Source organism: Patiria miniata, unplaced genomic scaffold (assembly GCF_015706575.1).
Source record: "Patiria miniata isolate m_02_andy unplaced genomic scaffold, ASM1570657v1 HiC_scaffold_3, whole genome shotgun sequence".
In the NCBI taxonomy this organism is placed as follows: Eukaryota; Metazoa; Echinodermata; class Asteroidea; order Valvatida; family Asterinidae; genus Patiria; species Patiria miniata.
In genome coordinates, this window is record NW_024037069.1 from 44,449,601 (window position 1) to 44,475,193 (window position 25,593).

At 39.2% G+C, this 25,593-nt stretch overlaps 1 protein-coding gene across 1 annotated transcript; it reads left to right on the forward strand.

Moving 5' to 3' along the window:
• Positions 1 to 1,495: 1,495 nt before the first annotated feature.
• On the forward strand, positions 1,496 to 20,630 carry LOC119738103 (poly(A)-specific ribonuclease PARN-like). Its single transcript, XM_038212842.1, has 19 exons — positions 1,496 to 1,636; positions 2,450 to 2,595; positions 3,008 to 3,075; positions 3,307 to 3,391; positions 3,889 to 3,949; positions 4,553 to 4,730; positions 5,219 to 5,284; positions 5,744 to 5,782; positions 5,958 to 6,000; positions 6,437 to 6,517; positions 6,694 to 6,828; positions 7,345 to 7,431; positions 8,461 to 8,536; positions 8,753 to 8,933; positions 9,872 to 9,927; positions 11,123 to 11,284; positions 17,533 to 17,812; positions 18,954 to 19,120; positions 20,199 to 20,630. Exons 1-19 carry the CDS (start codon positions 1,618 to 1,620, stop codon positions 20,255 to 20,257), a joined length of 1,989 nt encoding a protein of 662 aa, XP_038068770.1. The 5' UTR covers positions 1,496 to 1,617; the 3' UTR covers positions 20,258 to 20,630.
• Positions 20,631 to 25,593: the final 4,963 nt, after the last annotated feature.

Consider the following 25,593-nt stretch of genomic DNA (forward strand, 5'->3'; position numbering starts at 1 on the left):
TTTTTAACGTGTTTTTTTAGATGGGGTTACGATCGAGTATAAGCTTTATGTGGCCTCTCTGGACTCCCATATATTTTACACTAAATTTAGTCGGGCACCATTTGTAATCATCGGCCGACATTTGAAGAAAAAAAAGTACCCCCCCCCCAAAAAAAAAAGCCGCGTCGCCGGCGCCGCACCACTTTTGGGGCAAGCTCCATACCAGAAACTGGAGACTTTTTTTGGTCTAACAGAGAAAACATCGAATTTGGTGAAGAGCATTTGTTGAAGGACAACTTTAATCTTGATTCTATTGTGTTGAAAAGATAAATTACATGTATCATAGTGTAACAAAACTGAAGAGTTGGACAAAATTACAAGCAGCCGGAAAAGTGTTACAAAAAGCAACTAAAACGGGTAAAAACTTGAAAGTAATATCAATATTTCAATCAGAGGCATAGCTCATGCATGATAGCGGGGGATCGGGTCATCGGGAGGGTGGGGTAGACAGGTAACGGGGCGCCCAGTGCTCAGGGCCAGCCGCGCGCGCCCTGCCGCAGCGGCGCCGGCTGTATGCACGGGAGAACGGGGAGGGGATTTGGGCCCGCCCGCGCGCGCCACTACATGTCGACAGGTATACATGTATGAATAAAGGGCGTGGCCAGGATTTTTTTTCATCTGGGGCCCTGGCGGGCACCAGCATTTTCGGGAGCACCAAAGGCGGATCAATAAATATGCAGGTGCCCGACTGGCCATTCCAGCCGGCTGCTGAGTATGTATGCTACATATCACTCGAAAAACGTGGGGGTGGTGGAGGCCGGTGGGGGGGGGGGGGGGATTTGTGTCATGCCTCCCCTGAAGTTCGCTTTCCCAATTGCCCACCTCTACCTCTAGAACTATAGAAGTACCCCTCCTCGGGCGTGCAGTGGCGTAAATCTGTGATGGCGAGTGGGGGATGGGGGTGACCAAAATCTCACTAATTGCCCGTCCGTGGAAATTCGAAAAGCGGGGGCCGGGGGGGGGGGGGATAACATTACTACTGGGGCGCTGTTCATGATACAGATGTACATTATGTATACTCCCGTTTGCACTTACATCAAAATGGCGTATTTTAAGCCTTTGTACTTTTTTCCTCCATTTTTCAGTGCTAGATACATTTTGGTTGTTGCGAAGTTAAAAAAAATACCTCGAAATCTGTATTTTTTGGTTTTTCATCACGAAAAGTTGGGGGATGATTCAATAGCCCATCCCCCCTGGTCAAAAAGAGAGCGGGTATATACCCCCCCCCCCCCCCCCCCCCCCCCCCACGGATTTACACCCCTGCGAGTGTGTAATGCATGGTGCGAAGTTGCGATTGAGTAAAACTAAATTTGAAAATGTAAACCAGTTTTCACAGGAAAATAAATTAATCACACACAATGCACATCAACTCCCGCAGCTATTCTTAATTGGGTGGTATGTAGCAATTTGCGCTCTAGCTCTGTTCACGATCGGGTATCATTCGCAATCAGTACAACTACAATCATTACATGTGTCAGCGGCGGCGGGGAAGTCCGCACTTCAAAATTAATGTGCAATCAAAAACCGATGGTGGATTGGCTCTAGCACTCGCAAGTATTGGTGATATTCGCTATAATTATGGAAGTTACAAAGAAGAGTACGTCGAGTTACTTCTTATTATCAACACTTTTTGTAAAGCTTTATTGTTCTCCAGAGTGTGAAGGAAAGTGATATGTAGACACCTCGCGTGCCACTTGACTGCGGCCTGTGGCAGTGCTATAGCTGCTGCAGTGCAGTGGTGGACTGATGAGGATTGAGGTGCAGTGACGTGACTGTGATTGCATTCTTTGCTCTACATGCTCTATGGATGTAGTAATGTTACTGAATACAAAATAGTGACGTGTCTTGACATGCTTGAACATGTTGAAGTTGTATCCTCGATCGATGTACATGATGTACAGCTTTTAATTATGGAAAAGAGGGTTGCATTCTTGCAACCTTAATTACGCCACTTTTTTCTTCATATTATATCATCTCAAAATAGGGTCATTCAATTGCAAAAATGATGATAAGACATCAATCTGGGGCTGAGAAACATTTCCAATTATGTTAAGAAATACTAAGTAAAGAAGAGTCCGAGAACTAAAGTCTTGCAGTGATTTCATCTATTGACACAAATAAGGCTGACATAGTACACTGGTTCTCAGAGTGCACTCACAGCAAAATAGTGTTAGGAAGTACATTTCCGGTCACGGCTAAATATCCACCTCCTTTAGGCCTACTACCATGTTCATGTTAAAATTGGTTTAAAATTACATATTACTGTCATTAGCCTATGACTGAGGATCTTTCTGTGCATCGCCATGCATGCACTGCAACAAGTCATCACCCCTCTGACAAAGCAGTAGCTGATTTTTTCTTACTGACAAATGTCTTTCTCTATTCTGTCTTTCCTGTTCTTTTTCTGCAGACTTCAAGGAAGTCTTGAAGACGCTGCCTAAGATTCTCCAGAGTGCATCGTTCATTGCTATCGACGGGGAATTTACTGGCTTGCATCACAACGTCAAACCGTCTTCATATGACACACCTGAGGAGAGATATGATAAGCTCAGACAGGTCTGACCATTGAAAAATAATCATGAATCCTAGCCATGCTAGCCCCATAATGATAGTTTAATAATGATACCTCAGAATGGTGTAATCCGTTGCCTTTGGACTGTGAGTTATTCTGCTGAGGGTTATTAGGTTCACAGAAGGCAGGAAAAACAGACTTGTCACGACCTAAAGCAATTTTCATTTCTACAAATAACGGATTCCTATTCCAATTTTAAGTTTAAAAAAAATCCAATTTGTCGCAACCCATTTGATTTCAGAGCAGAGGTATGCCGCTGAAGCGTGCCCTTTTTACATTTCTTTTTTCCTTAACCAGGACCTTTAGATTTTTTTGGTTTTTTTTTCTCAAAATTTCTCAGCAGGTTTTCAAGGTTTTTAAACTTAATCGAATAATTTTGGCCTTTTTTGCTTCCAGGGTTCCATGGATTTCTTGCTGGTACAGTTTGGCATGTGTGTCTTCAAGTATGAGAGAGAGAATTCGAGGTAATGCTGCATGTTTTTGCTTACCAATAAATTGTTATTTCTGCTTGTTGATTCTTGACATATCTGTTTGAATTCATTTGTCTCTTGCAATTGTTATTTGAAAGTAGAATATTTTAAAATCTCCACTTACAAAAATGAATTATTTTGTCACAGATTTGGTGACAAATGCTCTTAACAGTATGTAATATTATTGGAATGTTGCCATGCTTATTTATTTCTTCATTTTTTCAGGTATCTTGTGCATCCGTTTAACTTCTATGTGTTTCCAAGGCCCATGACAAACTCCAGGAAACCAGACCACAGATTCCTGTGCCAGGTATATGTAACCAATGTTGTGTGTTTTAATCAATGTTTCTGATCCACCGTAAATTTTTAATGAGCTTTTAATGTACTATTATGACTTTTCATGCGATTAATTTTGTAAAGCGCATTGAGATTTTCTTTTGATGTTATGTGCTATATAAGAATGCATTATTATTATTATTATTATCATTAGGATTTTAAAATTTTTCACAAGTTGTATTAGGAAGGCTCACTCTATTTCAGCGTTTATTGGTTAAATCTTTTGTTACACTGTTTTCAGAAATTATGTTTAACGTCTTACCTGTGACATTATCAGTTTTAGGCAACCAACTTCAAAACTGGTTTAAATATTTTTTATTCAAATTCAATGTTTAGTACTTCTCTGAAAATCCTTGTTCTCCTCTACAGAAATAAAGTGGCAAAAACCTGAATGCTTCAAAATGATACAAAATTCAAACCCATTGTTTTTTTTTTATTTAACCCGTTGTTATTTGTTGGTGATTTCCCCAGAGTTCTAGCATAGATTTCCTGGCCTCGTTTGGTTTTGACTTCAACAAAGTCTTCAGAGATGGTAAGTGCTGTCAAAAAGAAAGGAAGAAACCATCAGTTTTTAGAATTGGGACTAAGAACCACAGTTTCCATCAGAAAGGTTGGCATTTTAAATGTAGGGTAGATCATTTGTCATTTGTGAATTTTTTTTCATTTGAAGCAACAAAAGTGCTTAAAATGGAAAGACAGGTGCTTAACAACTAACCTGATGAAGTTTTAGCTCAGTGAATGCTGAATATTCCGAGAAAACAATATTCTAGAATTTTGGTTTCAATTCAAAACTTGCTGAGTCGTATTTCAAAAGTTGCACATTCACAGATTCGCTGCATTACAGACCAGCTACTGACAAAAATCTCCAAAAATGCGTCACTTGATGCATCTTTGGAAATGGCCTTGTTTTATTGTTTTCTTTAAAATGAGACCATGCCAAAAAGACTAATTTCGCAAGAAGTTTAGTGCCATTACTATATTTAAACCAAGTCATTTTTTGAACAATAATTTCACCAGTTACTTTACTTTTTGGGTAGCTGCAAATGATGTGCTCTACCTTTGACAGCTGAGTCCACACAATTGCAGTCTACATTTTAAACCTAGTGATGACACATTGTTGTGGATGTCTTGCCAGGAATACCGTACCTGACGAGCATAGAGAAGGACGCCCTCAAGGAGCATATCAAGGAGAAGCACGCCTTCTTTCAGCAGGAGTCGTCAGCATCGCAGCCGAGCCCCGGCTTCCTATCGCCGGCTGCCAAGAAACCCGTCGAAATTCCACCAGAACAGAAAGAGTTTGTCGAAGGAGTGTGGTAAGACACAAGGAATGAATGTAGTCATTGGATATGTGCTTGGACGATAGAGGGCGGTGTTTGATTTCCGCACAATAGTCATGCAAGGTCGGATTGGTGACAGGCATCTACTACCATGTGTGGCAGACTTGAACCCTGTTCATGAATCACATGTAGTGCACACTAATCCGATATTGAAAACGCAGTTGCATTTTGTCGGCCACTACTGGGACACATGCCTGAACACCCATTGCAGGTGCATTCTGTAACGCTCTGAAAATATCACTAGAGGCAAGTGCGTTAATTGTACGAAATACCAATGCAAGCTTTGGAACGTCCCAGTAATGGTGGAAAACCTCCCAAGTTATCATAAAAAATAACAGCAACTCGGATTGGCTTACATCACCCCATTTGAATTATGAATACACACATCCACCACTGATGACCTTTGACATTTGAACTTTGACATTTGAACCCAATTCCAAATACTCTCTTTTTGTCATCTTCAGTAAGCAAGTTGATGAGTTTGTGAAGAATGACAAGGAACAGACACTCAACCTGGACCCTTGCACTGGGTAGGAAGAATTTACATATTCATGAATAGCTATGAATATTCATAAACACCAATAAATTGCTACAACAACCGTTTGTTAGTGATTGTTTTGCTAAATTGTTTAGAGAAAGCAAGTTAGATGCTACAACATATAGCGGATTCCCGCAATCTTGGTGCGGTTTTTTTGGGGGGAGGGCCTTTTTCTTACATGATTTTCAGGTATATTTGCAAGTTAAGCAGATGTATTTCAAACTCACTCGTGCATTAATTGCTCCATGAAACTGGTTTTTCAAATCATGTAAAAATAATTGAATCACGAACTTCAGTCTCAAAAATCCAAAAGGTGACACCTGGGAACTTTGCAGAAAGGTGCAGACGGAGGTTTTCTAACTTTTCGAATTCAGCTGAACCTAACTTTCACATTTTATCCTTCTCTATCTGTGTTAGTTATCACCATTTGTTGTTGTTTGTCTCCAACTAGATTCCAGAGGAAGTTGACATTCCAGACAGTCAAAGCCAGGTGAGATTACTTGAAAAGATTTCAGGAGTTATCTGAAAATAAGCATCTAATTCCAAACATCTAAATTCAAATTGTTATAAACAGCACGGTGTAAAACCTGTTTGAAGTGTCAAAAAAGGAATCAGAAAAAAAAAAAACGTTTCAGCGCTAACTCTGCAAAGATGATCTCTTTCAGACATGAATCTGGGCTGATGCTGACAACAAAGGCCGGTGAAAAGGTACAAAACTTTAAATTATCAAATTGATAACTATTTCTTCTTAAAAAAATTGGAGTGGTATCAAGCAGTAGCAGCAGAACAAAAGCATTTTGGGAAGCAGACGGCAAGTGATTATTTACCTGGATAAGTGTGGCTATCTATGATGATAAATTCATGCTAGCACCAAATTGGGCACTGTGTCTAGTAGTGCTATGGGTTGGCTATGGTAGTCGTCATCTTGAAAAGCGTGTGATAAATCTGAAACTGCTATCAACATTGTACTGGTTTCTTCAAACATAGAATACGCATGCGCGGTTGTGACTAGTATCTACTGAGTTAAACATCCTTCACTAGCTTTTGAGTGCTGCTAGTTATCAGAAAATCACATAATAAAGAGTTACTGTAGAAAAAAAATTGAGGAAGGTTTAAAGTGGCTATACATTATGAAACATCTCAGGGTGAACGCTACATCGAGGTTACCAAGGCAACAGAGGAAGATAAAAAGTTGATGATGCAGAAGAGGCTTCAGGCAGAACTGGTGAGTTGGAACCAAAATAATCAAATATACTTTTATGAAGTTTTTAAATAAACCAGGAATTTTTAACATTTTGTTTGATGCTTTCCCCAGAGCTTTGGTATTCTCTCAGAAAATACAAATTCTGTTAAATTAATATATCACTTACTATCCTTGACCTCTCCTCACCTTTGACCTAGGATGAGGTGGATGATGCAGCAGGCTTCTCACAGGTCATTGACCTTATCTCCAGCACCGGCAAGCCAGTCATAGCTCACAATATGATGCTGGACGTCATGCACGTCTTGCAACAGTTCAGCTGTCCTTTGCCAGAGGTAAGAATTGAACGCGGAATTACAATACAAACAGGAATTGGCATTTCTAGAGGTTTCTTCCAAATTATGTAGTCTAAGCTACCCGGGTGAAAATCATCACAAGGTCTCCAATGTGAACGTACCCAAGGCATACCAGTTACACTTATACCGGTTTGCACATGGGACGGCAGTGTAACCGGGTAGAGCCTCTAAACCCTGGTCCCTACCAGGACTGAAGTTTACCCCTGTTGAACGCCAGACTGACGCCCTTTTCAGTTCTTTTTTGTGTGAGAAAGGGTTGACAAAATCTCGAGGTCTGACCTAGGTACAACGTGGAGATTTCAGTTAGTGTGAAAGGGCATATTAGATTGGATTCCCAAGGGAAGACTTCATAATGACCCTGAAGCGAGAAAATTAAAAATTCCTTCAACTACGCATAATTAAAAAGGGTTAGAAATTAGCGCTAGCCAGCTAGCCAAATGCTTTTTTGCTTTTTAAGTTCTCATCACATCTTCTCGTTCTCTTCATTTTCATTAGGATCTCAGTGAGTTTAAAGAGTTGGTGGGTTGCGTCTTTCCCAAACTGATTGACACAAAGGTCATGGCAGGAACGCAGCCCTTTAAGGTAGGTCTCTCTCCTTATTTAGTCATTATCGCTTATTTTTGATTTGTGTGTGGATTACGTGCAAAAACAGTAGGGGGCGACGTAGGACCTCACACAGAGAAAGTTGCAACCAGAGACATCTGGATAAAATGTAGGCCTGAAATTTGTCTGAATTTTCTGACCATAAATTTGAACGCAATTTGTGGGCATCAGACGCGGAAGAGGACTGCTGCATGACATGCGTTATTCACAATCACATGGTCATTCACATAACATGACGGTTATAGGACGCAGTGTATTGTGGTCAGAAACACACACTGTAAAAGCATTGGTTCGTCAGGTCTAGTTTTTTTTAAGAAGTCCTTGGTTGCAACGTGAGGGGTACCAGCTGTGGATGCCATGTTTGGTCCAAGAATGGAAAAATCCCAATTAAGCCATATGTCACAGTCTCTTCTGTCTTGGATACCTATTTTATTTTATTTCATTTATTTTTTTTGGGGGGGGGCAAGATTGTATTTTTTTCCAAAAGGGGAAGGGGATTAAGTATATAGTATCGTGCGCTATTTCCACATTGTAATATTAAACTAAAAGGTATATGTAGCTGATGGCTTGCGAGGGAGATACGCAACGTTTTTATTTATTTCCTGAAATTTTAAGACAAAAAGGTGTCTTTAATCCTCCGATTAAAAAAAAAAAAAAAAAATTATTTATTTAAATTTAAATTTTTTTTGGGGGGGGGGGGGGGGAGGGGGCGGCGGCATAGCCCCCGTTGGCCTCCCTGGATCTACCAATGTGGATTACTATCCCAATTTAGATCTAATGATTATCTGTCAAGTAGAAAACAGAATAAGAAGACTTGCCCTTTTTTAATAGAATTCTACTTGGATGCAAAGTCGGTAGTTTTGTATTATCATTTTTTTTTATTAATTTACTCAAATTCTGAATTTTTTTCAATTCTCACTTGGTCTGATTCTGAATCGGTCCAATTCTGAGTTGGACCAGGTCACAGAGGACTAATCCAAGATTTTTGATTTGCTTGCTATCGTTTAGGAGCGTATTCCCATGACGGGTTTGACAGAGCTGGAGAAAACACTGAAGTGCGACCCATTCACAAAACCAACCTTCGGTAAGAACTGTTTTGATTCCTTCCTTGGAAGCGTTGTTGGATAGTTTGGACAGATTTGTTTTTAGTAAAGGTAGAGTAGATCGTTTTTCATTCGTGCATTTGTTTCGTTTGCAGCAACAAAAGTGCTCAAAATCTAACTTGTGATTGACTGCTGAACTTGTGATGGACTGTTGCTCTGAATTCATAGTTGTAACTCTTGTCTTTGTTTCATTGCAGTGACGGCCCCCGGTTACCCCACGTACTGTTCAAGCAACGACCAATCACACGAGGCCGGCTATGATGCATTCATCACTGGTTCTTGCTTCGCTACCATGGCTAACTATCTAGGCACCTTCTTGGATCCCCCTAGGGGGCGTGTCTCGCCTACCTGCAACCTCATCGAGCCTTTCCACAACAAGTGAGTGCTGTCCATGTTAATTCCTGAACGAATTGAATCCCTGAAAGAATTGCCTTAGTAGATCCTTGCAGATCTTGCAGATCCTATTTTTTTTCATAGAAAATGATCTTCTCACTTTCCCATATATTGTGTCGTAAAATTCAATTAATTTTTTAAGTGTTACAGATCCTGCAGATGCTAAAATATGGGAATAAATATGTGCTTGGCCGATTTCAAACACGTACGTGTAAACCAGCTAGTGGAACGTGGACAATGGCCCGAGCCACGACCAGTGTCCTAGCCGGTTATAAACGTACTTGTTTAATACCCGCCAAGCACATATTTATTCCCATCCATAAATACCTTTTTGGCAAAAAGTCAAAACAAGTCAAAAATTCACAATTTTCCAATGATTTTTGGTTCAACATTCTTGACCCTATGTTTTGTGAGACACCCCTCTGGCCATGTCTATGGTACGTGCCTCGCGCGTGTAGTGCTCAAAATGTCCTTTTATGGAGATTGGTGCGCAGCACGTACTTGTGCGATGTGGCGCAGAATGCAGCGGTGCAGGAATAAAGTGTTTAAAACCAGCCGGTGTTTTATCAGTTTGTGGTATGTGCCTCGCACGTGTAGTGCTCAAAATGTCCTTTTATGGAGATTGGTGCGCAGCACGTACTTGTGCGATGTGGCGCAGAATGCAGCGGTGCAGGAGTAAAGTGTTAAAAACCAGCCGGTGTTTTATCAGTGGTGTAAAACCACCCACGTGACTGGCTCTCGTCCAAACAGGAATGGGTAAACTGTCTTAGGTATTTATGAATGTCATGAATGTTGAATAAAACTAGCTATATGCATTATCATAATACATACAGCTAGTTTAAGTCAACATTGATAATTATTGACGTTTTGTTTTAGATTTAAAAATTCAATCTGTTTTTTTTTTTTCTTTTTTTCTCTTGCAGAATGTGTCTGTTCCGAGTCCAAGATCTGCCTTACTTGAACCTGAGTGGACCAGATTGTAAGAATCAATATACATCTCTCAACATTGCTTTTATTTTCTGTATAAAACGCAAGGGGAACAAAAAGTGGATGTGAATCAATTATACATAAGTCATCAATGGGCTATTTTTCCTGTATTGAACTAGTCCAGAAGCAATTTTGATATACAAGGTGTATATCAAAGTTGTGCAAGCAGATATCCTTTGCATTGCTTTGCATGAACGGATTTCCATGGCATTTTTACTGAATGTACACAGGAGTATAATTAATATGCTCCATCGAGATGAAATATTCATGTTAAGTAGTTTTTGAGAAATTAAAGGATATCTGCTTCAGAGATGAAACTTTTTTTGATTTTAGTCGTAATCAGATGTTATTCTACTTTTCCACTGAAATTTCAGATTTTTTAACAATCCCCAGTCCCACAAAAATGATTATTTAATGATTTTTTCACAAACTGTTTTTTTTCCCATTATTAGTTCAAAAAAAAGTCCACGAAAAATCAATGAAAATGGCATGTAAACATTTTCACAAGTGCAGTAGTTTAATCTCTTTTACCAGTCGTGAATGGAGTGATTCTATGGTAAAAAAACACACCTAGGCCAACGCTGATCAGATCCTTGTTTGGCTTGAGAAATGTTAAATACTGACCTATGACATGGACAAAATTCACTGGGTCCCACATTGATGCGCTGCACTGCACTGCGCGACGCTGTGTCAGCTCGGACCCAAGGTCCAATGTCAGACTTTTTTGCCCAGGCCAGTTTCATCTCTGGCCAAGTTCGGGCAAGGACCATTAGTCGACTAGTGGTTGATTTGTGACGTACCTTACGCCTGCGCACTAATAGCAACATGCAAACGTCTCTAGTCAAACGCTGGTCAAAATGTCATTGTAAAACTTCTGGATCCTGGCTCTCTGCTAGCGTTATGAATGCGCGAGGCTATTGGTTACCAGCGAAGCAACCAACCCCAGTAGGCTGGTTCCAAATAGTCGACTAGCGTAGTCAACCACCGTCGACTAGACAGAATTCGGGCAAACGTTAGTTAACCATTGGTCAACTATAGTCCTTGCGCGAACTTGGCCTCTGCTTCTTGCAGAGACACACCCTGTACATATATCTTGTCTTTGGAACTGTAATTTCATTGGTCTACAATGGCCACGTGTCCATTCTATAAAAAATAACTGTGAGTTTTTCTTTAATTTAATACCACAGTGATTCCACCCAGAGACCACGTGTTTCATCTGACTTTCCCAGCCGAGTGGAGATCACATGACATCCAGCACCTCTTCAGTACCTTTGGACAGGTGTTTGTCAACTGGATCGACCAATCATCAGCCTTTGTGTGTCTGACCAATAGGGAAGAAGCGTCTGAGGGTAAGTATCGACCAATCAGATGATTGCTTAGTTGAGTTTGTATTTGAGAAGGATTCTGCAGCGTTTAAACGTCAGGCCATTTCTCTTCAATACTATTTGTTTATTTCACGTTATTATTGTCGGTAACTGGTTATTTTCAAAGAAACCACAAGGAAACTGACTAGGTACAATCCATTGACAATATGGGAGACTGAATCTCATTTAACACATCGGTGCCCACTTTTGTCCTGTTTTTTTTTCTCTTTTATTCTGCCCAAAAACTCGTTGAGAGAAAGAGATGAGTTCTCTACAGCATCGATTCAGAAACAGGCGTTTTCAATTCTGGTGATCTTGTTTCATTATTTACAAAAAAAGTAACATATTTAGGGGAGTTTTTGGAAAGGAGGCAAGGCCCCAAACAGCTTAATTGGTCTAAATTGGGGATGGGGGTAAAATTGGCATTGGCTCCCTCAGGCTCCCTCAGGGCCCCCGCCCCCCCTCCAGGCTCCCTCAGGCTCCCCCCCCCCCCCCCCCGGCTCCCTCAGGGCCCCCCCAAGGCTCCCTCAGGCCCCCCCCCCCCGGCTCCCTCAGGCCCCCCCCCCCCCCCCGGCTCCCTCAGGCCCCCCCCCCCCCCCGGCTCCCTCAGGGCCCCCCCCCCAGGCCCCCCCCCCCCCCCCCCCCCCCTCCCTCAGGGCCCCCCAACCCAGTTCCCTCAGTCCCCTGGCTGTTTGGATGAACCGGCTATATGCACATCCAATATTTAGCTATTTAAATTGTATCATACATTGGTTGCCACTCGACAACCCTTCAATCACAGTCATAGACAAATTCTTAGGAATTGTCTGGAGTCACTTATGTTTTGTTTTTTTTAACAACTTCCTGCTTTGATATCACGTGCCTTGTTATGCAAGGACTTGCTCATTCCTAATCTATTTTTGTAAAAGCTTTGCCCAATGCCTTCGAATGAATCATTGAAAAAAATAAGCTAGTTGACTGGACAAAGTCAGTTATTTAAAAGTGGTAGAGTTGACTGCAGTACGAGCAGGAAGATATCAGGGGTTCAAGTCCCACCAAAGTGACAGAGATGAGAGTAGTGAGGAGTTTTGCTCATTACCAGGCTTTTTCAGGATTTTTCCCATTTTCAGAAGTTTGAAAGAATCCCATTTTTCCTGATTTCAGGATAAAAAAGCTCCCTTTTGAAATCTAGAATTCCTGAGGGTTTACCTTAAAGGTGGTTTTATGGTATTTTTATCTATAAAAATTTAGATAGAACAGAAGATATGGGTATTTAACAGGGTGCCTTTAGTTAAATGCAAACATATATCATAGACCCTACATTACTTTGGGGGCCCTCGCGATAGGGGACCCTCAAAAACTCTGTGGATTTTTTTTTTTGATTTTCCAATCTGTCCATTGAAATATATGTAAATATGGGATGGTTTTATTTTCACATGTCTCACAAGCTGACAGATAACACAGAATATCCTGTCGTGATAATTGAATTTTGTGGCCCACTTTTTTTTTCATGTCCCTGTTACATCTGACATCTCTGATTTTATAATTCTGATGCACTCCTTAATGCAGTCGTCCTCCGAGAGTGGTCATGAATAGCAAACTACCTACCCAACAAATAAAAAATCATTTGAAGTCATTATTAATGATCCTCGAATGTTAAATGACAGAGTATCAAGGTAACAGGGACAGCAAAAATTTCACACTTTGCACCTTACATTTATAGAATAACCCATGTGCAGATGACAATGTGCTACATGTGTAGCTTTTATAATCACTTCGCGCCGGGATTATGTTGACATTGACCGGACCCATGGCGCGGGATTGTTTTTGACGAACCTTGATGTCAGACGGGTTCAGGCCATCATCTGCGGGTAGCACACCCTGATATTTCCAGCCTCGCTCGCTGAGAGCGGGTCGCAGAAAGACATTTCCTGCCTCGCCCGTTGCGTGTTTAACCGTCATCCGTTCCAAATACTGCAAAACCTTTGCGTGAACACACGTCATCCGACGTGAACTGGTTAAGTCAAAAGTAAATATATGTGATCCTTTTTCAATTAGTTTAGTTTAATATAATATTGGAATACATTCAGATAATGAAAAGAGTAATCAATGTCGTTCCATCTTGATATAAAAAGGATTATAAAATATATATTTGTTTAATTTATATATTACCTTCTCTCAAAGTCAAACAATTTTATTATACAGTATATTTGAACACACACACACACATTTAGGCTATTACACAAGTTGTCTAAATTGAACTTGAACGTACATGTATATATAAAAAAAATAAAAACAGTAATCAGAACTGATGCAGTACTGGTTGGCAAAAGGTTTAAAAAAGGAGATATAATAAAGGCTTTCCAGTACTTTTCCTACTTTTCCCAGTTTTTTCCCCTAGCTCCTACATGTATACTACTGTTCCTACTTTTTTTCTTGAAATTCCTACTTTTTCCTACTTTTTTGTCCCACAACTCTGAAAATGAAATCTCATTAAAATAGTTTGCATAACAGTGTTTCACACTGTCATATGTAAATCACACAATGAAGGGCTTGGGCGCAGGAGTACTGCAACTGTACTTCCAAGAGCTTAGTTGAGGATGGAGCACAAGTGTTGTGAGTACAGAACATGCCAAATGAGGCTTATGATGCTGTGGACATGGGTGAGCATCAATGAAAACTGCTCCTGAAAGCCAGCCAAAATCCTACTTTTATCCTGATTTGGTCCTCTAAAGTCCTTTGTCCAGTTTTGATCCTACTGTTCGTCTACTTTTTCACCTGGTTCTACTTGAAAGCCTGTATAATATTCAAATACTTTGAAGGAAATTTAATAAAAACGCTGCAACCTAAAGCTTTCTTTGCATTGTTGTCTGCATACAATGCATGATCATACATGTACATGTAGGGAGGGAATGCAGGGGACTTTTTTTAGCGTAAAATCCCTACTCGGCGGCTGAAGTAGTACTTCCGGGAATTCTATTTTTAGCTCCTGATTTAGATAATGCTGGGTGCCCAAGTCCACAGATTTGTATGATTCAAACATTTGGGTTCTTTTATTGACTTGGGACCTGGGCGTATTGTGTAAACACTTTGAATCAATAATGTTGGTGTCTGGGGGAAGTGTTTACGTCCGTTATTGTCACGCAAACCTTGGAATTTACTGTGATACTTTACGAGACTGTAAACCTGTCGCTTCATGTCACGATTTATAAACCCCAAACCAACATTGCACAGGATAATTGTAATCATAAAAAAGTCTTTAAAGAGGATGACCTTTTGATAATAATAATAATAAAATAATAATACAGCATTTAGGCCTATAAAGTGCAATATGAATCACAGATTCCTTAAAGCGCTTAACAATCAGAGATGCCACTTTTCAGGTTTTAACCTGAATTCGGGTGGTTTTGTTGTTTGTTTTTTTTCAAAAAAATTGGCAAATTAAAAGTGCTGGATTTGGTCTGGAACATCCAGAAAGCACATTTTTGAAAGGGGGTAAGGGTAGTTTCAAGTTGTTTAGTAGTGTTTCAGGCTTTTTATTGATATATTGGTGGTATCTCTGAACAATAGAATGAGAAACAATAGAAATACATGTAATCCCATTTTAAAAACCCCACTTGATATGTGCCCCACATTGACATTCTAGCTGACACCAAACGTTTTCACATTTTCCATAAAAAAAAATGCGTTGGCTATTTTCTAAGCTTTGTCACAATCGCCCCAAACTTTCCAACTGCTGGTGTTATACATGTATGTGTCCCGTAGCCTGGTAATTAGGCCTGTAACTGTTTCCTCAATAGGATTGTAATATTCAAATATGTAAATAAACTGAATATTCAAATATTTGGTCATCAGCCAAATATCCTAATAGCTTTTTTTATTCTTTTTTTTTCTGATTCAGTTACATGTATACGAAAAATATGAGGGGTCTCAAGGAGAGGATGGAAAACATCCAAAATGTTCTTTAATTGTACAAGTTGGGTGGTTTTATTGTTTGTCCAATGCCACACTTTTGTTGAAAGCCACTTTCGCTCATGGTTTGAGGGCTTCCATGAGGAGTATTAGCTCAAATTTCATCTTTATAATTTGTCGAAAAAATATCAGCCTTGATCAGCTACCTCATTAATTTTTTTCTCATAACCCTGTTTGTCAATTTCCAACAATCGCAGGCACACGCAAATCCCAATACCCAATCGTTAAATTTGATTGGTGCATTTCGAGTATTCGATAAGTCCAACTTAGAATAATCAAATTCTAAATTATTTGCAAATGAAGAGCCCTATTCCACAACTTTATATATCTTCCAGCTAATGGTAAGAAACATACTCCCCTTGCCCAGGCTATTCTTTGTTGCCTTTTTGTACACCTTGACCTTTGATCTTTGCAGTTTACTCCAGCTCCAGCTACGATAACTTGCTTAAACATTCGCTCAGTAATCTGTAAATGTAAAACAGAGGTTCATCGCAGTGGATATTTCACTTTTGAGAAAACAGTTAAAAACCATGCACAACCTTTTGAAGATGAAACACGACTTCGTCAATAGAACTGTTTATTCCAAGCATCAATTGGCTGATCATTTGAAATCACCTACATTTCTTGATTTCTTCTAAGTGACAGCAAGTCAGATGGAATAATGTCACAGGGTGCTTAGTACAAATATGATTATTAATCCAAGTAAGCTTTTTGATAATAATTTGGTAGGTTAATACTTTTGGACGAATGAAAATGATCCTTCATGTTTATGTCTTTAATTAGATTTCACTACTTATTAATTCAAGGGAATCACATGTGTAATTTAACATCAACGACAACAGATGCGTGCTAAAAATAGTCTCAGTGATCCGACTTCTTGATTGGGTTTTCCCGCTGGGTAGCCCCGCATGCGAACACTTCATGATGGAAACGTTTTGGCAGAGACCCAAATCTCGCCGCCCACTTCCGAGAAATGGAAAGGATAAGTCGAGCATTAGTCAGCCTGTTTGTACCAAGATATCGTGCATTATTATCGGGTCTTGTTACAAAAGGTAGATTAGTTTTTCTTTGACTGGGAATCAGGGGGACTTCCAACTTAGGCTAACCCTTTTATGATGGCCACACTTTTCTCAGTGCCGGCTCTTTGCTTTTCCTTAAAGTAACGTAGGAACATACAAATGTAAATTTGAATTACCCGGAATCGTACAACTGATTTAATGACAGAAACCTTGCTCAAAGTGAAGATAGGACTGCAGGGGCGGATCAAGGAATTTTTGCGGGCGGGGGGGGGGGGGGTCATCAGCAAAAAAGTCTGAAATATACGCAGGTTTTCTTCTCCAGACACTTGGCCTCCGAAAATCAAAGGGGGGGGGGGGGGGCGGGGGGTCTCGCACCCATACTTTAATAAGGGCGCAGTTCAAATTCGACGATTATTAACACTGTATTACAGAATAGTGTACATATACTCCCTAACAAGCTGGCTCTGTCCGTATTTTGTGCACAGGCGGACATTATTACCGTTATTATTATTTCTTGGGTTGTCGGGGGGGGGGGGGGGGAGGGGCTGGTACCAAATACCCTGTGAAATTATTCCGCCTGAAATGATATCATTCGAAAGAAAAACAAAATTGAGGGTCGTCTAAGAAAACGTGCACACTTTTTTACATGTGTTAGCAAAGGAATCCAGTTATGAGACAAAAATTGTGCATGCATATGTTTTCTGTTTCTAATACAATGTAATGTACAGTAGCCTCTGAACTGTAAGAATTATGCACATTTTTAAGATTGTGAGAAATTTTGTTGATTCAAATGAAAAAAATGCGAAAAAAGTAAATGATCATATGAACCCTTATGGAAGACAATTGTTAAAGGCTCAAGTAGTAAGCACGCACTCCGGGCTCCTTTGACCAATAGTGTTACCAAGGAACACTCGCGTCTTGTCTTTATGAACATGGAATGAGTGCGAACGTGGAGCTACCTCAAATATGGCTTCTCATTTTGTTCACTGGATTAGTCTATATTGGTACATTTATAATATCTTTTAAAAGCTGACTCCTTAAGTTGTACATGTATGATAAAATTAAAAACCTTCCACTAAAGCTATCATGTGTTGCTGAAAGTAGATCCAAGATCTGTAATACATGCACACAATCTTCAGTAAATTGACATTAAACTAAATGTGGTTCGAATCGAGAGTAAATCAAAGTATGTAGTTTGGCTTTGATGAATAAAGACTCTGACATCTTTGATGCATTTTTAATTTTTTTATTGCATTGTTACAGTTATGAAGACAATTGAACGGGCACCAGAGTACACTCTGAAGACATACAAAGAATACCGGAGGGCATTAAACAATGCAACACCGGAGCAGCCCATGGACGTGGCGCAACCCAGCACACTGGGCGACCACGCTATCAGCAAGACCACGGCAACAAAATCACCATTCCGTGTTCCCCGGAGCTTGAAGCGACCTCATGATGCGTCCGAGGTCAGAGGTGAAGATGCCGAGGTCGCAGAACTGACTGCTGTTGGAGGAAAGAAACGCAAACCAATGGATCCCAAGTAAGTAGGAATACGTGGTCCCAATTTCAGGCACTGATGAAAAGAAGAAAATAACCTCTAAGCAAAATACTAAGCAAAAATCAACTGATGAGAACCACTCACAACTGAGCAATATACAGTGTACTTGGCCAGGCAAGCTGTTTTAGCTTAGCTAACGGGTTTCCCGAGGCCTGGAAAAAAAATGGAAAAGTCATTCAATTTTATTTTCAATTTCCAGCCCTGAAAAAGTCATGGAAATTTGTAAAAATTACAAAAGTCATAGAATGATCATGGAATATTGTGCGAGGACCACTTTATTGTAATATTTAAACATTGTATATTCAAAATTTAGCATCGGAAATCAGATTTTTAAATTTCAGTAATACAAGAAAGAAACAAATTTCGGTAATTAATTCCAGCATTTTGGTTCCGAAAGACATTAAATTACTTTGTTTTGTAGTTTTTCTGTTTCTGTTAAGCACTTTTCACAGAACTAGTTTTACAGTTTTAATCTGCATTTTGATGAACTAAGTCCTGGATTTTCATAATTTGGTCGAGGAAAATTAATGGAATTTTGTTCTCCTAAAGTTGCAGGAACCCTGAGCCAATATTTCCTCTGCTTAGCATATCTCTTTGCATACAAGCATGCAACTTTACCTCGGATCAGCTGATTTCGTTTTTCACTTCACACCTATGCCATTAAAAATTGAAAAGCACTGTATACAGTCTTGACAAGCTTAGGAAGTCCTAATGTTTTGGCTACTTTCCTGCTGTATGCCTGGCTTAGCAGCGCCAAGAAAGTTACTTGTGTTTGCAATGTAAAGGAGCTGCTGAAAATGACTTTTTTTTTCCTAACCGAATGTTCGTCCGTTTCAAAGTAAGCAGCAGTCACAAAGCAAAGAGCACATTAAATTCAGGGGAAGACTTTTTTAGACAGTCATGTAGTCATGACAGTCTTCTACATGCATAAGCATTTATATGTCTCATCCATAAACAAAAATTGAGATACATATAAGTGTAATATTTCCGCTACTTTAATTACAACGTCATTAAAAAAATATTAGTCCCTGATTCCAATCGCCTGCTCCAAAATTTATTTCCCCCCACTAAAAAGTCAATGAAAAGTCAGTAAAAAGTATATTTGTTGATTTTCTTTTTGTAGCGCTCCAGTTTTTGTTTCACGAAGAAGCGTTTCTCCCGTTGACAGCACTTCACCAGATAACCAACAGCCACCCCACACAGATGTTCCTGACAAGGACCCTCAGGATAACCTGCAGACAGATGCACCTAAAGATGAGGCAGACAGCAGCACTACAAGTGAAATAAAAGGTAAAAAGGGTATAGACTCCTTGCACAAGTACCCCCTCAAGAGTACCAAAAGGGAGAGTTGGGGAGCCCACTGGGAGGGACAGTGGAATACATTGCTGATAACACCTTAAGCTGAACAATAGACACTATGGGTTTGTGAAGATTTGGAATAAACTTAATCCTGTGTAATTCATGCAGTACATGCATGAACACGCAGTCGTGTTTTACTATACTCCCGAGGACAATGCTTTGTGTTTTCCTTTGTCTCTGTAATATAACCCTCTCCCATAGAATAAGCACACAAACCTAGCATAGAGGACCGTTTTGAACAAAAGACCCAGTTCCCGAGGAATTTTCCATTTGGTATATAGCACAGCTCTAGCCCCTCCCGTTCTGGAGATATGACGTATTCGCACATTATTTACTTCCTTGGAGTTCAAATTGCACAACTGAGAAAACAGGCTTTGAAATAGCTGGCTTTGTTGTAGAACATTAGAATGATGCACACAAAATGGTTGTTTTTCCACTTTGTTCATCAAAATCAACATTTCTGTGAAAGAAACCTGAAACTGTACGCATTAAAGACGTCATTCATGACATAAAATTTAAGTTACATTTTGACGAAATTTTCACCCTCTCAACATTGAGCGGGCCATTACACAATAATGCTCAGCGCGACTTAATACCCTTTTTTGTAGAGCCGGTCACATATTTTAAGCATTGTATTACAGTGGGCATCACTTGACAGAAGGCAATGAAGTTTCAATGTTACATTTTTGGAAGCACAAGTTTTTGTTTCCCTGTGGATATCATGGCTATTATTTGGGGAAAAACTCTGAATGCTTTTGGCTGGACTATTCCCAGTTAATACCCTTCAAAAAATGAGGTCTTAATGGGTTAAATGTTGATCATGTACATGCTGTTGATGGATAAGAAATGAAATAATGCTCGCCAGAATATTTCTAAACGTTTCAATGTTATTTTTGCATCAAGAGAGAACTGTTAGATCAATGCTTAACAGAAATGAACTTCTGCTTACATGTATCAATTCAATTAAATCAAAAGGAAAATTCCCTTTGTTTGTGTTTCACTTTTGCAGGAAGTGCCAAAGAGGGTGATGAGAGCAAGAAGTTATTTGAAGAACCAGACACCTGGTAGATGACGAGGCAGACTGGATGCAACCAGATTGAACTAGAAGGAACCAGATTGAACCAGATAACAACCAGACACCTGGTAGTTGATGAGGCAGGCTGGATGCAACCAGACTTAACTAGAAGGAACCAGATTGAACCAGATCCCAGACTTATACAAGTTTATTAAAATAAACAGACGCGTCTCAGTCAGACTGATTCAGCACTGAACTAAGGATGGGACTTTACGTTTAATTTTGTAAAAATGTGTAGCAAATCTGTTAAGCAATGTTTAAACGTTTAGCCACTTCACAAAGGCTGCCGCCATCGAGCATGTTAGTGTACATGAATATACAGGTAGGTGCACAACAAATGAAGGGCATCATCGACCCCGATCTACACGAAAACATTTCCATAATGGGCTCTCCTTTTGCTTTGGAAATAAAATAGGTTAAATGGCATCCTTTATTGTTTTGTGAAATGCATGTATTACTTCAAAGGCAGATAGCGTAAACGTGTGTCACTTTTTATAATGTGGGTTTCATTTCAATGTTTTTGGAAAATTTGTAAACAGATTTAGAATTAATATCGTTAAAACATTTAAAAGTGTAAACGTCACATCCTTACACAGAACCTGACAGAGCGAGTCCAAAAAAGCGGAACCCAAAGCCAAACAAATATATTTCATATTTAAAAAGATATATAGCACCAAAAATAATAACGACTGGAAAGCCAATTTCATAAACTACTTTTAGATGGAAAACAAAATTCAATTGCTCAATCCGTTCAAATTATATCGTCATTTAAACGAAGAGACCCTAAAATCAGTTTTGTCCAAAAAAGCAATTTATTATGTGTTCTGAGTTCTGACTGTTTGGAACAACAAACAAAATGACACAGAATACTTGTTTAAACAGTTGTAGTATACAATATCTTTATTAACAACCCTGCTTTGCCTAACGATATATTTATAAAATCCACCTTTGTTTTTAAGACGGGCCTTCAAAAGGACTTTGTTGAATATTTTCAACTTTTAAACTGAGGTTTCATCGCTGGTGATGTTTCAAGACAATTGTAACAACAATTCTTGAAATCTAATTTTTGGACAAAACAGAGGGTCGTTTCATTTAAATGGTGATATAATTTGAACGAATTTAGCAATTGAAGTAATTTTTTATCTAAAAGTAGTTTATTAAATTGGCTGACCAGGCATAATTATTTTTGGTGCTAGATAATTTTTTTAATATGAAATATATTTCTTTGTGTTTGGGTTCCGCTTTTTTGACTCACCCTGTAGTTTGAACCAGAACTAAAATAAGCCTGTTTGGAACAGTTTAAAACTGTTTCAATCTGATTGAAACAGCAGTGAATTATAGACCGAACCAGATGGCACCATATTGTACATAACAAGGCTTGCATTGAATCAAGTATAACAAGAATGTGTCAGTTTCAATGGAATTGAAACAGCACCGAACCAGATAGAACCAGATTGAACAAGAACAGGCTGGATAAAATCCGAATAGAGTTGTTCCAATCAGATTGGAGCAGCACTTTTATTAAGAGTAAAGCTGTAGCCAGTTTGAACAGTCCTACCAGATAACACTGGCTTGAACCGGACTGAGCCAGTTTGAACTAGAAGCATCAGCTGTGTGACTTCCCTTTTGTATAAATCTTTTGCACCAGACAAGATAGAATGGATGGAGTAAAATTCTTTACTTTTGGTATTTTCCTAGGTTTGCAGCATTGCTAATATTGCTACAGGGTTTGTCAAAAAAAGCGGAACCCAAACCCCAAATAATATATTTCATATTACAAAAATATGTATCACCAAAAATAATAATAACTGGAAAGCCAATTTCAAAAGCTACTTTTAGATGAAAAAAAATGAATGGAATTTCTCGATCCGTTGAAAGAATATCGCCATTTAAACGCAATGACCCTAAAACCTGTTTCATCCCCCCCCCCCAAAAAAAAGCAATTTATTGTGTGTTTTTACTGTTTGGAACAACAAAGAAAATGACAGAATACTTGTTGCATCAACTGTCGACAACTGTAGTACACAATGTCTTTATTAACAACTCTGGTTAGGCAAACAATATAGTTAATAAAATCCACTTTTTTTAAAAGACGGGCCTTCAAAAGGACTTTGTTGAATATTTTTAACTTTTAGACCGAGGTTTTATCGCTGGTGATTTTTTAGACCAATGTGGCCGGCGATGATTCTTGAAATCGCACTTTTGGACGAGACAGGTTTAAAGTTCATTGTGTTTAATGGTGATATTCTTTGAATGGATTGAGCAATTCAATTCGGAAATTGGTTTTTCAGTCACTATTATTTTTGGTGCTACATTTTTTTCAAATATGAAAAATAATTTGGGGGGTTTGGGGTTTTTTTGGACTCACCCTGTAGCTTTGTGACTTCGTGTGTGATCCCTGGCTACATAGAATTGTATGGGCTTATGGCTTTTGACTAGCGCCCTTTCAACAAAACCACAAACATAGGGGTGGATGGCTCAGTTGGTAGAGCACCGGAACGGCAATCCGGAGGTCGCAGGTTCAAACCCATCTCCAGTCAGTTCGTTTATGTACACTTAGATAGATTTGTAAGTTTAGCATCAGGGTCTTACCCCCTATTTACAAGATTGTGGTGGCTAACTTGTACACATTTCACATAGTTGCTCAATCAAAATGTTTGGCTTTTTCGTCACACATTTATTTGTGAACCATTGGAGAAGCAATTTTAATACGATTTTGCACACCCCTAGGGAGTTAGGGCGTCACGCATTGCCTCTTGTTGGCTGCATTATGCGCATGCTCAACTTGTGGTCATCATTAATATGCAAACTGTATGCAATAACGCCAGCGCGCTGAAAGTTTGAGCTTCAAGATGGTTCTCCTTTGCGGGAATTTTGCTACAAAACTCAGTGATCACTTTGTCCTGAAAATCATATTCCTGTCAAGTTTTTACTAATACACATAATCTTCTCAGTGTACATGTACATCACAACCACTCAAGTCAGATGATGATCTTTCTACTGTGTTTCTGTAAACCACCCACTGTAAACTGGGAACTTTCAACCGAAGTGCATTTATCTCTGCTTCTGAAACTCGGTTAATAAATCAATCAAATCGGAATGAGAGATATTGTCTTAGATAACAGTCTTTCATCCAAGGGATAATATTATGTACTTAAGAGGAGAGATTTGATTCAGATGCATAATTCTCTTTCCGTGAATTTTGGCTTCGGTCAAAGCTTTTACATTTCGGCTAAAAGGTTGACAGTCCTCTTTATAGCAATCTCCCGTCAAGCAACGGATTCCCTTGACTCTGAAATAGATGCATTCAGTTGCTTCAAAATGTTGGATTTTACGAAATGAGCTGCTTAACGACGACGCTGCCCACACAAAATCAAAGATCTTCTAAAAAGGACGTTCGCCTTGATATGGTCAGTATTTCAGAGCGCCTCCATGCGACGATAGTATCCCCTTTTCGCCTCCGATCCTGCGCTCACGTTTAATTATACGGGTTGTATAGTTCCATGGATTTTCTAATGAAATTCCCTACCCTGAAATGAACCCACTGATTGGGGAAACACTTGCTCAATGTGAAGACAAGACAAGCGCTATACAGGGTGAGTCAAAAAAAGCGAAACCCAAATGTCGGGACTATTGTTTTAGTGAAGTTTTGCAAGTAGCACTTTGAAATCTAGGATACTTTGAAAGCCCAATTCATGTACTTTTCAAGTTACGGAATTTTAATCACAACCACCGTTTTAAAGTTCTGTCCACGGATCACAAAAAAGTGTGCGTTCTTTCAGCAAAACCCTACGTGATTTGTTTTCGTTTTGCTGAAAGAACACTTACCTTCTTGTGATCCGAGGACAGAACTTTAAAATGGTGGTTGTGTTTAAAATTCCGTCACTTGAAAAGTACATGAGTGATTTTAATGATTGCAGTACTAAACGAAAACCTATGAATTAGGCTTTTGTATTCTAGACTTTGAAAGGGCTACATGCAGGACGTCACTAAAACAATGGTCCCGACATTTGGGTTTCGCTTTTATTGACTCACCCTGTATAGGCATACCCTGTGAAATTACTCCGAGTAAATTGGTACACATATGGTATTTATCCTCATACATAATGAGGCTGCACTTTCAAGGAAGGATGGTATCTTTGGGAAAAAAATGAGATATGAAGGTGATTTTATACTTTTTTTTCTTCAAATAATTTGACGAAATTCGTTAAACACTGAGAAGATTAACCATCAACTGGAACCTCTTCGTCACGTACACTATCCCCTGAATGAGAATCATGTTAAAGTGCTGATTTAGGGATTATGCATGAGAGGGTGCAACTTCAGAAATGAAACGGCAAATTTCGAATCAGAAACGCTAGAAACGGAATTCCCCTGAAGTATTGCCGGACCAAAAATGTTAAAGTGTGCATAGATAGTTCCTCTGTATTCTCAAATTGTATAGTATGTACTGCACTGGGCTTAAACTCCATCATATAGCTGTTATCCGCCACGGGTTAAGATATTGAATAATTTTATTGCTTCAAAAAATGCTAAGCAAATTCTTCTTATGCATGCCTTTTAAGAAAGTGACGTGTAAAGGCCCTCATTTCTGTAGCAAGCCTATACGATCGACTATGCTGTGCGTATAGTGCCAAAAAGTGTAGCCCCGCCCTCCTCAATACTAACTATAATCGTAGTGCTTTATTTGGTCAATGTGGGCGGGGCATACATATTATTGATTCCTGATTGGTTCGTGCATTTTATTCGCTGTGTATTATTTATTGAAGGGAAAAATTGGGCTAACTTTTAAAATACACAATATAACGGTGTAATGTGTTTTGTGTTCATAACTTGGTCACTTTGTAATCCGATCCATAAATAAACTTTAAGAGCCCCTCATTTTATAATATAATGTAAGTGAAAGTAAAAGGCCACTTGACACTCTTTGAAATAGACCTTATATGTTGCAGGTATCTCGGTGGTGTTCTTTGTTTTAGTTAACAGTAAATGCACAAACAGGTTTACTCACACCACTCCAAGCCATACAAAACGATTGCTATCTAACTCCGCCTCTAAAGAATAAGGCCTACAACGGTTTCAGAAACAAAGCAAATGCTTTAAACTTTAATTACAGGAGTCATAAATGAAAGTCAAGTATGTGGAAATTGCAGTAAAAGAACAGTTTACACGTGATTTAAATGTATTTAGTGGATAATTGGGGTGCATACCGCTTAATAATAGCTAACGATGAAATTTATAATATATAAATTCTAACCATGCAGACCGTACGTTCAATGGAACACTTACTATGTATTATTTTCTACCAACTTTCCAACAAGTAATTGAC